Here is a 14585-nt window from a genome sequence, read left to right as displayed (position 1 = left end):
GAATGCGACATTAATTTTTTTTCCCAATTAATTTTCCTAGATTGCTTGGATAATTTTCCTAGATTGTTTGGATAATTTTCCTAGATTGTTCTGTAAGCCTATTGCTATTTCAGTTTGCCTCTGCTGTTATTTAGGTCATATGACTCTGGCTGTACTTGCCTGTTTTGCTTGTTTGTTTGTTTGTTTTGTATTTTTTTTTTCCTGTCAAGCTTCACAATATTTACTATGTTTTGTCATAGTTTAGATTCAAAAAATTTTAACAATATGGTTCTAATATCCAAATTATTGAATCTATGGTGGAATTTTTGAATCCTTGATTATCTTTCTCTGCTCTTTATCAGGTTATGATGCAAGTGCTTGATAAAAGGATTCAGAGTTCAGCTCCTTTTTTCTGAATTGCCACTGATCCTCTTTCTTCTGGTGAGATGAGAGGTCGAGGGAAACAAAAAAAAAAGAAAAAAAAAACACTGTTGGGGGCATTCATGTTCTTCTGCAATCACCATTGTTGCTTTAGCAGGTATATCTGAAATTATGGTACTTGGTTTGAAATTCCATTCATCAGGACCGAACTGCTTCCTTGTTAATTGATATTTAAGATAGGTAGTGAATTTTTCACTTGTATGATTCATTTTTATGGCGAGGCATCAATGTTGAATTTTTATTCAAATTCTAACACTATATTTTGATCTTAGCTTTCCTTAGTTCATCACTAGATTGAATCTCAATGACTAATGGCATTGTTTTAAAGTTTATATGTTGTATGTATGTGTGTGTGATTATGAAAATCCCGACTTCACACTGAGTTAAAACATCACTGTGACATGCTCATGTTTTCTAATCAGCTGCGACCCCTGTTTCACTTACGTTTACATGAGCTGGAAACCTAAATAGATTCATGATATACTTTTTGGATGGGCAAACAAAAAAGGTGGGGTACAATTACAGTATAGATGAAGTATACAAAGAGCACCAAAAGCCAAATCTTTTTTATCTTTAAGCCACTAATGATGTTTCTGCTTCTATGGCATTAAACAATCTATGGAAGAATTCTGTGTTCCTGTCCCTTTCTTGGAGCCATGAAGCTGACTTCATCCTCCATGACATCTCTCCCAATACTGCTAACTGATTGCATGCCTTTAGCTAGCAGCTTTTCATTAGATAGAGAGCCCTACTTTTCCGTCAAATTCAAGAAACCAACATGCACAAGAGCACATGATTTCCCAATTTACATGTTGCCAAGAACCCTTTGTTCCAAGTTTTAAAGTCATCCTTGCTAAGGTGAAACCAGGGGAGCCCCTTAATCCTACCAAGCTTTGACCAGGTCACTGAAATGACCTACTTTAAGCTATATTCTTTTCAAATCGAAAAGAATAACTTCCCCTCTTGGTAACACTGCAAATCAACAAAATGATGAAATGTAAGAGATTGGTCTTAGAAGAATATTTTGGGAAAAACTAGGGAAGTAATCTTCCCAATCTGCAGAGAGAAGAAAATGGCACAACCTGAATATTGATTCTCTCTAAGCCTCCACATCATGTGTAAGCATCACCGACCAAAGGGATATTCTATTGCAAACAGACCAGATCAGCTCTATGAGATCTCAAAATGGAGTCCACTACTTTCCTTTCATCTGCATCATTCAACTGTCAAATGTTCTAGGAAACAATTCTGAGCTACTTTCTTCAAAAGGAGCTTGAGACCAACCAGCCACACGAACATCCACCTTGTTACCCCTACCCTTCCCTTCATAGTTCACTGAATATGCCAGCTTCCTAAGTTCCTGGTCTTTGTATCAACTCCCCCTCGTCCTCCTCTTCTTTGGGGTGTCAGCGACTTGCTGCCTCCACCACACCTGAATCTTCATAAACAAAGCAAGACATTCTTCTTCAAAACCCTCTATCAGCAAGAAACTCATGTTTGCAAAAACTTATAATTTTTTTACTAACCCAAGTAGAAGGAACTCACTGACCATCCACCAAAAGGCCTCCAGATGAATAAGGCAGCCCACTGCTTGCTGGATAGCAAATTGACACCCCAATCTCCTTGGAGGAACTGCAGACAGAAAGCTTGCTCCTCTCCAACCAGCCTTCTATAATATAAATATTTGAACTCAGTGCAGTACACTTTTTGGTAACTATATCATATGCTATTATCACAAAATACCTAACCAGCTTCATGAAAAGCTACATATCTATACAGTGTATTTTGTAAGCTGATGCTGCTGTGCTAACTATCAAAAAGTTGCAGGCATTAATTTAAAATTTAGTTCTTTCAGAAAATTCTAAATTACAGGGTCTCACATGCATGATCCAATTTTCCTAATGTTGTAACAGAAGGAAAACACTGGTGCTTCCTTAGATCCTCCCACATGACAATGAGAAACAAGGAGCAACTGAAGGCTTAATCCCATCTCAAACTTGTAGGGAGATAGTCTATGGTAAAAGCAGTAATATATTATGATAATGTGTTTAACAGGACTATTTTATTATAAATCTATTGTTGGACTCCCAAAAGAGAAGAAAAAAAAAAACTGATGAGGCCCTTATTAGAATACTCTTTCCCACATCTAACTTAAATATGGAAAAGAGCTTTCTATGAAAAAAACAAAGACTATCTTAAGATGTTAATTAAATGTAAGGAAACATCATTAAATAGAAGTTATCACTTATCTTTGCTGAACTCAATCAAACTAAAGTGAAGGTTTCTAAACCTTCTGTGACTACCATTTGGCAACTTTTCGTGCTATTGCAACTAATGAAACTTTATCTTGTTATAGGGACTTGACATGGACATAATGATGGTACTCTTCATCTGATTTCAAATGCTTGGTTAATAAAGTGCTGGTGGTGTAAGTTTGAGAGATGACATTGAGTTTGTGTCAATAGTGAAAGAGTTGAATAGCCTATTGAAATATGCATCTGATACTACAATGATGTTACAATTTATTTAAAGATTGAACAGTGCACATATAGTCTGTCAAACTGTTGTACCAAAAACTAGTTAGAAAATAGTTTGCAGATAGAGGAAAATCCTATCCAGTTTGCAAATTTCTTATGGTTATAGTTGACTTGTAAAAGCTTGAACCTGCAAACAAACTTAGAATCCTGAAACTGTTCAATAAAAAAAAGAGATATGTTTTTGAAAACAATTCTTGAAAAAACAAAAATTTCCAAACAGCTGTTAAAAGTAGTTCTCAATATGGAAAACATTTTTCTCTGTGTATTCTCTATGAAGGTATTGTGCATTTATATACTGTGCAAAAGTTCCCAAAATATTTTCAATTATTTCTCAGAAAGACTACAAAAAATAGCTGAAAAGGCCTCACATTAATTCTAAAAAATAATGCATTTTTGGAACAGATATTCAAAAAATTGTTTTCAATAAAAAATTTGTCAAACATGTTTTTTGAGTTAGACAACCGTTTCTATTTTAAGGAACAAAAAGTTGTTTTCAAGAACAGTTTTCAAACAAGCCATTAGTCGTCCAACAAAACTAAATAAATCAAATATTAGATCTTATGCTGTAATATGATGGCCTTCTTTCATTTCAAGGGAAAAACATACCATTTCTAATACAAAGTTCAAAGTTTCATTGTTTAGACGTCACATTCTTTTTCAATCTACATGAGCAACCAAGAAAGCATGTTATTATTATTCTTGTAAAAGACTTCGTGTACATAATATGATTATAAAAGATGGTAAAGGACTTAGAGGATGAGGACGCTTTTTGTAGAGTTTGTAATGGATCTATGATTTAGTTTAGGGTTAATTTCACTCATCTTTCCTCAAGTTTTGGCTAACTACACTTGATTCTCATTGGTTTGACATTTCATCAAATATCTCCTCTATCATTTTCAAATGATAAATGAGGTATTTAATGAAATTTTAAACCAATAGGGGTTAGGTGTATTTAACCAAAACCTCAATGGAGGTGAATGAAATTAACCCTTTAGTTTAAAATGTCATGTCATGTAAGGAAACGTCTCAAATTTCTAATTGGTATAGATTCCTTTTGGTAATGAATATTGTACAGAATATTTCCTATATTAATATGTCATTATAATATTTGATTTCCTTATAGAATAAATAAAGTTATTAGGGATATCTTAATCATGAGGGGGAAAAGTTATGAGATGGAGATGGTGTGATATCCCATATCAGATAGGGGAAAAATGTTCTTGGGATTTTATATGTATGGACTCTTCTTAACCTTGTAGATGCGTTTTAAAACTATGAAGGCTCCTTTGGGCTCAAAACAAACAATATCTACACGGTTGGAAGCAAATCCTTATAGATGGGCTTATATAATGTGGTAGATAAAGATGTGAGGAAGAATGAGAGACACTTGATGGAGTTAGAAGTTCATGATTTAGGCTATGGATATAAGGAGTGGGTAAACATGGGAAGTTTCAAGAACCTAATTGTTGTATTGGGTTTCTATCTTTTATGATGTTCTCTATACGATATGGGAATGATTCTCTCTTATCCATAGATGTATACATGATTGGCCAAACCATTTTAAAACCACATGTACTTTTGTGCATGAATTATGTTATGTTTGTGTTCTTGAACTAATATGTTTACATTGAAGCTTCTGCTGGCACGACATGTTATGCTAAGTTTATTTCATTAAAACTTTAGTTTAATATTTACTTATGTATGTGATAGGTATCTAATGAAGGAAAAATTTATTAGTGATATTATTGAATTTCAAGAATTTCAAGAAGAGGGCTAGACTGATACAAGATAGCTATTCGAGAGGCTATCACTCTCCCCCCAAACTCCTAGAACAGCCAGCTATCCTAATCAATTCCATATTTTCCTATTTAAGCTATTCCAGCCTGTACCAAGACTGTTACATAGCCTATACATTACAACTAACTGCCAGTTTGCAGTGTTGAGATATTATGAATGCTTTCCTTATATCATTCAGTGTTGAGATATTAGGAATGTTTAGATATTAGGAAAGTTGAGATATTAGGAAAGTTGAGATATTAGGATATTAGTTGTTCTTTCCTTATATAATTTTTTCCTTGTATCATTCTTTCTCATTCTTAGAATGACGATTACCCTCTATATATACTCTTTACATGAACGAATGAATGAACGAATGAATGAATGAATGAAAAAACTACCATTTATCAATTTGAAGATGGTATCAGACCCATGGAACTAAAATCTTGGATATTTTGTCGCTATGGTAATGCGACAACAATCAACCATCCTAAGACAAACCCTAATATTGATAAGTCAACCTTCAAATGCACTCACTGCAATAAGACTGATCCCACCAGTCTGGATATCCCACAATTTCAAAGCAACGACTCTTGGTATGACCAGGAAAACAATGAGGAACCGAGGGTTTGAACCATGGACCTTTATATCATGTTTCGGCTATCACCACTTTGTTATTAATGATAATAATCGTGATCAACAGAAAAAGGATTCCAAGAAAACCTTGACTGCAATTGTTGCCAAAATAAAAATAGAGGCTAATGTTGCCGAGAAAGCCTCTGCATTGGTAGCCGCTACAGATTATGGTGGTAAGTTTTTAAATACTTCTACACCTGTTATTAATAGTGCATGGATAATTGATTCTGGTGCTACAGATCATATGACTTTTGATTCTAGACAGGTTTCACGCCTTAGACCTTCCTCACAAAAAATTGTTTCCATAACCAATGGTAACACAACCCCAGTCATTGGGAAAGGATCCTTAACTCTTACTGATACTTTGAATTTGGATTCTGTTTTAGTTGTTCCATCTTTAAATTACAATCTTTTGTCAGTTTCTCAAATCACTGCAGTCTTATCTTGTATTGTCATTTTTTGCCTTGAATTTTATGTTATTAAGAACATCCAAACAAGACAGACGATTGGTTGTGGTATTAAGCAGGGAAAACTCTATTACTTGGACTTGCAGTCAAAGGATTCAAATAAGTTGCAACAAGCCTTGATGGCAGATGGATCTGAGGGGGTGAAGAAAAAGTTTGAAATTTGGTTGTGGCATCGACGTTTGGGACATGCTTCCTTTGGTTATTAAAAAAATTGTTTCCTAGTTTGTTTGCAAAGAGTGATATTTCTGATTTCTGTTGTGATATTTGTGAATTGGCTAAAAGCCATCATGTTTCGTTTCCATTAATTTTGAATAAAAGTCCGCTTCCTTTTATGGTTATACATTCTGATGTTTGGGGTCCATCCAAAGTCCCAACTTTGAGTGGCTCACGTTGGTTTGTTACTTTTATTGATGATTGTACCAGAATGACTTGGTTATACTTGATGAAGACCAAAGATGAAGTGAACTTGTTGTTTCAAAAATTTCATAAAATGATTGAAACTCAGTACAATGCAAAGGTTCGGGTTCTACGTAGCGATAATGGTGGAGAATATCAAAGTTCTGATCTTCAAAAGTATTTGGAAGGACATGACATCATTCATCAGACTACTTGTTCCAATACACCCCAACAAAATGGAGTTGCTGAACTGAAAAATCGGCACTTGTTAGAGGTTGTTCGTGCTTCCTTGATAGCAGCAAAAATACCGATATCTTATTGGGGAGAAGCAATTACATCTGTCGCATATTTGATCAATCGGTTACCTTCCAGCTCAATTAACTTCCAAACACCTCTCCAAGCTCTTACTAATGTCGTAGTTGCCCCAACCGTCACAAATCTACCTCCTCGTGTTTTTGGTTGCGTGGCATTTGTGCATCTATACAAACAACAACGCACCAAGTTAACTTCTTGTGCATTGCAATGTGTGTTTGTGGATATGCATTGCACAAAAAGGCATATCGATGTTACCATTCTCCAACTCGACGAATGTTTATTACAATGGATGTGCTGTTTCATGAAGATTCGATGTATTTTTCATCTGAGTCTGAACTTCAGGGGGGGTACCATAAGGAAATTCAGACTCTCGATTATGATTATCATATCTCTAAGGAAGATGAATCTGGACAATTTGAACTAGTGAATCAGAAAGCGGGTGAATTAGATATAAGTGGTACAACTCTAGAACCAAGTAGTAATGACCACCCAAAAGCTGAAGAAGTGATAGAAGAGGGGAGAGACAATACAATTGAAGCAATCCCCGAGAGCATGGTTTGGAAGGTTCACAAAGTCAATGAGAGCTTTTGGCTATTGTCAAAGTAACTCAGATCACACTTTGTTTCTGAAAAAACAATATGGTAAGATTACGACACTCATCGTATATATGGATGATATGGTAGTTACAGGAAATGATCCTAAAGAAAGAAAAGCTCTGCAGAATTATCTATCTAGAGAATTCGAAATGAAAGATCTAGGTCCTCTGAAATACTTTTTTGGGATTGAAGTTTCTCGATCAAGTGAAGGAATTTTTCTGTCTCAAAGAAGGTATGCCTTAAATCTTTTACAGGAGATTGGAATGTCGGAATGTCAACCTGTTAATACACCAATAGAAGAAGGTCTGAAATTGTGTGTTGAACCTAATCAAATATCAACCGATAAGGGAAGATACCAGAGACTTGTGGGGAAATTAATGTACTTACCTCATACAAGACCAGATCTTGCTTATGCATTGAGTGTAGTGAGTCAATACATGCATAATCTTAGAGAGCAACATATGAATGTAGTCATGTATATTTTGAGGTATTTGAAGAATGCTCCTTGGAAGGGAATTTTGTTCGCTAAAAAGGTTGATCATCAGAGTATAGAAACATATACTGATGCTGATTGGGCCGGTGTAGTGGATGATAGACGATCTACATCTGGTTACTTTACCTTTGTAGGTGGTAATCTTGTGACATGGAAAAGTAAGAAGCAGAATGTCGTCGCTCGTTAAAGTGCAGAAGCGAAATTTAGAGGTATAGCTTTAGGACTTTGTGAGGCATTATGACTAAGACTCCTCTTACAGGATTTATGTTACTTATCTAGGCAACCAATCCGATTATTTTGTGACAATAAAGCCGCATGTGACATTGCTCATAATCCGGTACAACATGATCGTACAAAGCATGTCGAGGTGGATAGATTCTTCATTAAGGAAAAATTGGATGATAAGATTGTGGAATTGCCTAAGATTCGATCAGAAGATCAATTGGCCGATATCCTCACCAAAGCTGTCTCAAGTCAAGTGTTCTCAAAATTTTTAGACAAGTTGGGCATGTGTGACATCTATGCACCAACTTGAGGGGGAGTGTTGAGATATTAGGAATGCTTTCCTTATATCATTCTTTCCTTATATCATTCAATGTTGAGATATTAGGAATGTTTAGATATTAGGAAAGTTGAGATATTATAATATTAGTTGTTCTTTCCTTATATCATTCTTTCCTTGTATCATTCTTTCCCATTCTTAGAATGGTGATTACTCTCTATATATACTTTGTACATGAACGAATGAATGAATGAATGAAAAAACTACCATTTATCAATTTGAAGATGCAATACACTTCTCTTCCCTTTTCTAGAATATACATAACGTATAAGAGGCCTATCAGTATGATGTTTGATGAATGCTATATTTATCTCTTTTAACATTATAATCTTTCATGAATTCATATATGTTTTCATATTTTTCTAATTATTTCTCAATATGCAAAAAAGTCTTACAATACATGATATAATTTATGAGAATGGAACTGGGCAATTACTAGTGGAAATATGAAGAGCAATGTGTTTGGTGTTATTTTACTGAATAAAACAGAGCCCACCAGTACCATCTTTCAGTAGATTTACCGTGTGTGGATTATGCAGATTAATGGATGGTTGCAAAGATGAGAAAGCACAGCTGGCAGCCACTCTTTTGGAAACAATGGGAGTTGTTGGCACTGCAAGAAAGAGTGTCTCTGAGAAAATTATTGATTTGGGCACAAGATGAAATTCTTGCCTTGCTAATTGTATGCTAGACATCCCAAAATTGAAGATTCCACTGCATCTTGGATTGTCCCTCCTCCGGCAAGGTTAAGAGGTTGCCACATTCCCATATCTCTAGTTTTTCTGAAGATTTAAGTTTCTGCAGGCCCCTGGGTAGGGACTTCAGTCTTGGCAGCCATTGAAGGTGAACAGAGGATATGGTGGTAGGCAGCAGCCACTCCTCTGGAAGTGACATTAAATCTGGACATCCTCCAAAGGAGAAGTGGTTGAGAGATGTGAGCCTGTGCAGTCCCCAGTCATAGGAGGGCTTGAGATTCTTGCAATCTAAGATAGAAAGTAATATTAGACTGTTGGGTAATCCCCCCTCTGGAAGTGATACAAGACTAGAGCACCCATCTATGCATAGCTCTTGAAGAGATGTGAGGTTGTAAATCCGATTTGGTAGGGACTTGAAATTGATGCAATTGGAGATTTTAAGTGTCCGTAGCTTGGTTGTGGGCAACCCAGGTCCTGGGAAAGAGAACAGTAGCGGGCATTCTGCTATTTCCAAGTGCTCAAGATACATGAGGTTATGTAGACCTTCAGGTAGGGATTCAAGCTTCATACACTTGTTGATAATCAGTTGCTTAAGCTTCATGAAATTGGAGGATGGAACTGTATGTAATCCACCTTTTGGAAAGGACACAATTGAACAGGCTGAAATCTTCAAAAATTGAACAGAAGTCATGTCCTCAGGAAGGGAATCCAGATTCATACAGTTCTGGATTTCAAGTTTTTTGAGTGTGCTGGGAAGCTTGCCTCTTGGTAAGCATTTAAGGGTAGAACAGCCTTCAATCACAAAGTATTCAAGGAGATGAGACATGGTGTTCTTGTTGTTGCCATCGTTGTTATGCATTATCCACTCAGGTAGGCTCTCCAGAGGCTCACAATCCTTAATCTCAAGAATTCTAAGCATAGAAGGAAAGCCTGACTCTGGGAAGGATACAAGACGGGGGCACTTCCAGACCTTCAACTCTATCAGAGATACAAGACTGTGCAAGTTTTGTGGCAACTCCTCTAAACATGGACAGCCTGAAATTTTCAAACGTTTTAGGTAAGGAAGGTTTTGCAATCCAATCTCATTGGACAGGGTTGTGAACCTGCAGAAATGAGAAATCTGCAATTCTTCGAGTGCTGTCAAGTGGTGGAAGAACCCTTCAGGTAGAAACTCGATCTCAGAAATATGACTCAGATGCAAATAGGTAAGCGATGTGAATTTCGCTACACTTTGTAACACCCCTTCATCACATTTCATTAATTCTAGTTCACGGATCAAAGGAAGCCTTGGAAGTGCTGCCAATTCTAGGCATCCATCTATATCAAGTATCGCTAAGGACGGAAAGAGGTTGGGTAATTCCCTCAGATTGGGACATGCTCTTATAGAAAGCTCTAGGAGGCAAGGGAAGTATCCACCTTGTTCTGTGCTATCATCAAGTGTTGGAACTGTTAAAAGTGTTTCCAACTGTTGACACTGCAAAATGCTCATTTTTTCCAAGGAAGGGAAATGATGTGAGAATTTTTTAAGCTTGGGACAATCCTTGATTTCAATCTTTTGCAGGTGATGGAAGTCTTCCTGGTCTTCAAGTCCAGAGGAAGACCATACCTCCCACTCCAACATGTTCTCAAACTTCAAAGTCTCCAATGATGGAAATGGCACAACAGAAGAACATCCATCCTTGTAGAACTCGGTGCCCACCATCTTGATTCCTTCCATTCCTTTGATAGTCAGGTATTTGAGTGACGGTAGCTGCCCAAGTGATGGTAAACACTTACACTTTTTACAGTTGCTGAGTTTTAAACGTATTATATTGGAGTAGGAAGCATTTCCTATCCAGCCTGGAAATCTTGTTCCTCTGTAGTCTTTGATCACAAGTTGTTTTATGTTGTTATGAGGTTGCAGCATCTCAAGTACGTCAGTGTCAACTCTTCCATGTCTGGAATCATCTAAATTACCACTCTGTTCTGATGGTGTTTCATCATGTTCCTGCTCATATGCCTGCATGACTTCCCTAAAACTTGGAAATCTGGTCACCCTATGGCCTCTAACATTGATCTTGTCAAATACTTCCTCTTCAACCCTATCATTTGTTAGATCATCAAAATTGTTACTCCATTGGAACACCAGCTCATCAATTTCATTTTTGTCCTTTAATTTAGCCTCTGCTGCATCCCAAAAACTAGCCACATTCTGCAGCCCTGTCATGAGAAGCTTTCCCTGAAGATGCGACATGTTCCTCAGGTCTCCTATTCCCGACCCACCATTTTTGCCCACCACAAAATGAGAGAGAGTTTGTAGACTTGTCAATCTATGCATTTGCAGTGGCATCATTTTTAATCTGGTTTCACTAATGCATAGATGCCGTAGGTTTGTTAGGTTACCCATGTTTGTAGGTAACATACTGAGAGAGTGACACTGTAACAAGATTAATGCTTGTAAATTGTAGAGAGTACTTGCTGATTCAGGCAAGTACTTAATTGCAGTGTGAGAAAGGTCCAAGTACCTTAAATGTCTCAAGTTGCCAATTGAATCCGGCAATTCAGTGATGCGATAACCATTGAAAGATAGAACCCGTAAACATCTCAACTTTGGCAAGAGATCGCTAGGAACCTTATTGGCCAAATAGCTGACTCCAGTTTTGCCCATTGGATCCAGTGGTAGGAAGGACCGTAAGCACTCGAGTCCATTGAAGGCCTCAAATTTAGTGAGAACATCGCGTTTTCCACGAATGTAAGAGGAATGGCGGGCCTTTTCAAAGACTTTACATGGATTTCCATCTTTCAGCATATCCTCCAATCTGAAACATATATCTCGTGAAACAAATTGAGCTAAGTCTTTCATGAGGTCATGCATTACAAAACATGATTTATCATTAGAGGATTGCTGAAAGAATGACCTTGATACTAGATCCTGAAAATATTCACCCCCTGCCTCTTCCAATCTTTTATTCCCTTTTGGTTGTTGCACAAAACCTTCTGCTATCCATAATAGAACTAGCGAGTCCTTCTTGAATTCGTAGTCTTTTGGGAATATCGCGCAGTAGGCAAAGCACTGCTTCAAATGTGCAGGAAGATGATCATAGCTCAATCTTAGAGTCTGAAGGATTTCCCTTTCATCATCTGGTAAATCCCATATCTTTTTATTCAAAATATCCCTCCATTCATGTTCTTCTACTCTCGTGCGCAAAAGGACCCCCAACCGCTTTGCTGCCAGTGGCAAACCATCACATTTTTTCACTATCTCCCTACCAATCACTTCCAAATTGGGGTGAGCATCAATGTTCCTATCTTCAAATGCTTGACTCTTGAACAATGACCAACAATCTTCAAATGATAGACCTTTCAGATGATGAGCTGGAACTGTGCCTATGCTTGATGCAACATCTGCATTGCGTGTTGTTACTATAATCTTACTTCCTGGTGCTCCTGCTCTTAAAGGATTCAAGAGCAAATCCCAGCCCTTATTTCTCTTGCTCCAAACATCATCCAAAACAAGCAAAAACCGATGCCCAACCACTTTATCTCTCAGGCTAACTTGAAGCAAGTTTAAGTCATTGACCTCAGGAGTTTTCGAAGTGATTGACTCGACCAATGTTTTTGTTATCCTCATCACATCAAACTGATCAGTAACACAAACCCAGATTCTTAAAGCAAAATGCTCCTCCACTCTGCCATTGTTGTACAAAAGTTGAGCCAGGATTGTCTTCCCTATCCCGCCCATACCAACTATGGGAACTACCCCAACTTTAGCGTTGCTGGGTTCATCTCTTAGTAGCCCTTCAATTATCAGCTTCTCATCGTCATCCCTGCCATAGACACAAGATTTTTCCACCAGTGAAGTTGTTGGTAATCGGTGTTTGATTTCTGATAAACTCCCTGCAACATTATCCTTCAAGCCGAGGACATCCTTTTGTTTGGAAATACTTTCTAACTTGTCAATTATCTTCTTTATCTTTGATTCTATTCCTTCCTTGAACAGATTAACAGAGGTGGGAATGAAACTCCTATTGCGTACCGGATTCTTTCCGTTCTGAGATTCACCTTCCAGCTTAGACTGCAAAGCATCGGTAGCCAGCTCATCCAATACGTCCTCTGCATCATACAGAGCATCTTTGGCCATGTGCAGCCACTTCTCCACAGCTGGGCTGCTGAACTGCTTCTCCTCAGCATCATTCAGCACAGCAGTGATGATCAGCAGAGTTATCTTCAACTTCTCCAGCACCTCATCCAGTTTCCGGCCACGTAGCAGCTCCACGAACTCACGAGAAGCCAACCTGTCAAATAGAACTTGAAGAAAAGCTGAGAGAAAAGCCTCTCCCACTGTCATGGCTTCTTCCTCCTGATGTAGAAGAAGGCAGGAAATGGCAGATCGCTCAAACTGGGGAAATTGGCGACAAGTCTATCGAAGTCAATTGCTCCTCCTTAGCGTGGAAGGTATTTTTTATGTTTATTCTTTGAAGAAAGCTACTTTACCTTTACATTTGAAGAAAGCTACAAACAGTCAAAGAAAGCTGCATTCTGCATTAATAATGTGTACCTACTTTACCTTTGAAGAAATGGAGTATGCTTTTGGGCCACTCTTATACTATAGTTGAAGCAGAAAGCAAACCCTTTGGTCAGTAAAATCCCAAGACCATTGTTGGGGATGGACTCCTGTTTGGGCTGCAGCAATTTTTTGAGCCCATCTTGACCCAACCCTGTTGGGCTTCTTTGGAATGTAGTGCATGGCAGGGTGTAACAAGTTTGGCTGCCTCGACTTTAGCAGAAAATACTTGGCCGAGGATTTATGCTTGAATCAAAATTGAACCGGCCTTTTAATGAAAATCGAACCAACCCGACCAATGGATGATGGGTTGAATGCTAACCAATTTACATCTTAAATCCATTTTTAAAGTCATTTAAAACCAATTTGGGTGTGAAGTCAAAAAAATATTTAAAATTTTTAATTAAAAAATAATAGATACATCTAAAAATTAATTTAACCATAATCTAATAACAATAAACATATTCAATGTTAAGTAATTATAAATCACAACAAATAATAAAAATCGTTGTTTAAACAAGTTTCCTAACATGGTTAAACTTTTTTTATTTTCATTATTAGTTAAATGATGATTAACACTTTTTCATACGATATTGTATTAATAAATTGTTTTTATATACTATAATGTAATATAATATCTTTATGTAATTTCAATTTAAGTTTAAATTTACCATTTTTTTCATTTAAATACATAATAATTTATTTATAATAAAAAAGTAAACAATATAATAAAAATAAAAATAAATATTTATTATAAAAAATGAGTAATGAATATAAAATCATAAATTTAAAATATATTCTTATGAGTGTGAGCAAATAAAACAAAAAAGATTTGACATTAAATATAAGTTAACTATTTTGACTTAATACTTAAAGTTAAAAATAATTTTAAATTATAATGTTAAATTATTTTATTAAATATGGTTAATTTATTTAATAACTTAAATTAAGCTATTAAATCATATTAAATAATTAAGTTGATTTATCAAATACCAACAAATCTTTTTAAGCACTTAATTCGTATTTAAAATCATCCGTAAAAGGGAATTTGGAAATGACTAAAGTACCCCGAATGTTCCCTTTGGCCAGGGTCGATAAAGGAGTAATTTCATTACATATGGTCGCCTATATAACCTAAAATTTGGGGTT

The 14585-nt window shown here is 36.5% G+C and overlaps 1 protein-coding gene across 1 annotated transcript; it reads right to left on the bottom strand.

Moving 5' to 3' along the window:
* Positions 1 to 871: 871 nt before the first annotated feature.
* LOC117909388 (putative disease resistance protein RGA4) lies at positions 872 to 13239 on the bottom strand. Its single transcript, XM_034823418.1, has 4 exons — positions 8720 to 13239; positions 1947 to 2089; positions 1503 to 1858; positions 872 to 1392 (listed from the first exon to the last, which is right to left on the bottom strand). Exon 1 carries the CDS (start codon positions 13218 to 13220, stop codon positions 8886 to 8888), a length of 4335 nt encoding a protein of 1444 aa, XP_034679309.1. The 5' UTR covers positions 13221 to 13239; the 3' UTR covers positions 872 to 1392; positions 1503 to 1858; positions 1947 to 2089; positions 8720 to 8885.
* Positions 13240 to 14585: the final 1346 nt, after the last annotated feature.

The sequence above is a fragment of the Vitis riparia genome, chromosome 19, assembly GCF_004353265.1.
Source record: "Vitis riparia cultivar Riparia Gloire de Montpellier isolate 1030 chromosome 19, EGFV_Vit.rip_1.0, whole genome shotgun sequence".
Lineage (NCBI taxonomy): Eukaryota > Viridiplantae > Streptophyta > Magnoliopsida > Vitales > Vitaceae > Vitis > Vitis riparia.
This window is presented reverse-complemented; position numbering and strand designations above follow the sequence as displayed.